Source organism: Palaemon carinicauda, chromosome 17 (genome assembly GCF_036898095.1).
Source record: "Palaemon carinicauda isolate YSFRI2023 chromosome 17, ASM3689809v2, whole genome shotgun sequence".
NCBI classification, from domain to species: Eukaryota; Metazoa; Arthropoda; class Malacostraca; order Decapoda; family Palaemonidae; genus Palaemon; species Palaemon carinicauda.
In genome coordinates, this window is record NC_090741.1 from 61,576,648 (window position 1) to 61,578,815 (window position 2,168).

At 41.3% G+C, this 2,168-nt stretch overlaps 1 protein-coding gene across 1 annotated transcript in view; it reads right to left on the reverse strand.

Annotated features, from left to right (window-relative positions):
* Window positions 1-220: 220 nt before the first annotated feature.
* The window catches only part of LOC137656394 (uncharacterized), a 68,261-nt gene continuing 66,313 nt past the window's right edge, over window positions 221-2,168 (reverse strand). Inside the window, exon 16 of the mRNA XM_068390570.1 lies at window positions 221-1,752. Coding sequence (XP_068246671.1) covers window positions 1,159-1,752 — 594 coding nt within the window. The 3' untranslated portion in view covers window positions 221-1,158. The remainder of the gene's footprint in view (window positions 1,753-2,168) is intronic.

Here is a 2,168-nt window from a genome sequence, read left to right on the forward strand (position 1 = left end):
TATTTAATCTTTTATTATGGGATATTTATCCATTTTATTATTTTTTTCTTGTTTTTTCATACTTATCTATACTAATTCTAGTCAGATTAACCACCAGGCATCAAGACTAAAAGCTGAAGAGGAATTTTGTCTATCATCTTAAACCCAATCCGTCACCCTGCTACCAGTGACTTCATCGATATTTAGGGAGGCATTTCCTCCACACGCAAAGTTCTCGCTACTCCACCAAGTATGTTAGAAATGAATCCAGACCCTGGAATTCCTTATATTTATTTTCTCTTTCGAGCCTTACAAGTCTGAGAACATTTGTACCATAAAGTGTGAGTTATCCTTAATTATAGACATGGGTGACCTGTTACAAAAAAATAAGATACAACTACTATAATGGACCCATCGAGCGTTATTTCTCATGGTGTGAGTACAACTCATAACATCTATCACTCTTCTTTCCTTACGCTAAGCGACTTCCTCAATATCTGTTCCCCAAACAGCTGGGAATTATCACTAACCTTCTGTTTGTAGACACTTTAGTACTTCTCACTCTTATTCTTCCCCACCGTTATCCTTACATTAAGGGGTTGGTTGCCTGATGCGCCCTCTTCAATGTCTTCTATCGAAGACATCCTCTTTCACCTCTCCATATCATCCTTCACTTCACCTAAATTATCGTCATCTCACCATCCAAATCATTTATTTTTTCACAGATGTAACTATAGTGGGGGTGACAAGGGGGTCTTTTTGGAAATGCCCCAGGGCCTCCAAGAGAAAGGGGCCTCCAAAAAATGGTCAGAAAATAAAAGTATTTAAGTATACATTGAAAACTAGAAAAACACTCTGAGATTGTGGACCTTTGCCACGGCAGTTTATTTCGGTCGACATTTTGCTCGACCTTGACCTTTGACATAGGATTTTCAAAATAGAATCAGCTCCACGTCTCAACATAGCAATTAATCCCTGAAAGTTTAACTACTCTATGAGTAAAATTGGGGCCAGGGGCAAGAACATAACCTCCTCCCAACTTTGTTGGCGGAGGTAATTACCACCAACTCACCAGAGTAAGGTTGAGAGGAGGCTCTTTAACTAACTCAGACCCCCGGGTCCCCAATTCTCTAGCTATGCCCCTGAGTAAGTACAAAAGATAATCGTGCCGCAGATATCCTACTCCGGGTATGCGGTAGCAACTTCTTCGTCCCCCGGACGCATCTTCCTACCTGCCATAACTTTCTGGAGGAAAGCAACGATCCAAAACACGACCGAAAATAGGACGTAAACGCTGAGTGTCACAATCTTCCCGATCCTGTGGATGGCTATTGACTTGCTGTGAGGCTGCGTCGCTTTTTTGCGTTCCCCGAAGGAGAACTTTCTGTCGCCTTCCACCTCCGATACAGGAACGATCTTGGTGCGAACGTTCTTCGTCGCAGTCGGGGACTGGAACGTTGACGAGTGGAACGCCGACGACGTCGCTGACGCCTGCGAGTTCGTGGGGGCATCGTAGTGATGGTAGAACTCCACCGCCGTGTGGATCAGGATGGTGACGAAGGCGAAGACGATGGAGCCGAAGAACCAGATGTCTATGAGCTTGAAGTAGGAGGTTTTGGGCAAGTTGTTGGCGATCTGGGCAAAGAGGGTCGTGAGGACGAGCAGGGCGGTCAAGGACACCATGATGCGGTTCTGGAAGTCGAACCACTTGAAGAAGAAGGTGGTGAAAGAGATGAGGTTGATGAGGGTCGTCGGGATGAATATTGTCACGATCTGTGCGGGATAAAAAATAAGAATAAATTTATTTCTCTTCCTCTCGTTTTATTAAGGTTTTTATCATTTATATATGAAAGATCTAATTTAATGTTATTACTATTCATATAATGTTTAATTTTATTTATTCGTTACTTCTCTTATTGTTTATTTGCTTTCCTCACTGGGCTATTTTTCCCTCTTTGAGTCCTTGGGCTTGTAGCATCCTGCTTTTCCAACTATGGTTATAGCTTGACTAATAATAATAATAATAACGTCTACAGACTAATAATAATAATAAAAACAAAAACAACAACAACAACAACAATAATAATAATAATAATAATAACATATAGATGCGAGTGGAAGGCCATGTCCGAGGCTTTTGTTCTGCAGTGAACTAATAACGGTTGCTGATATATATATATATATATATA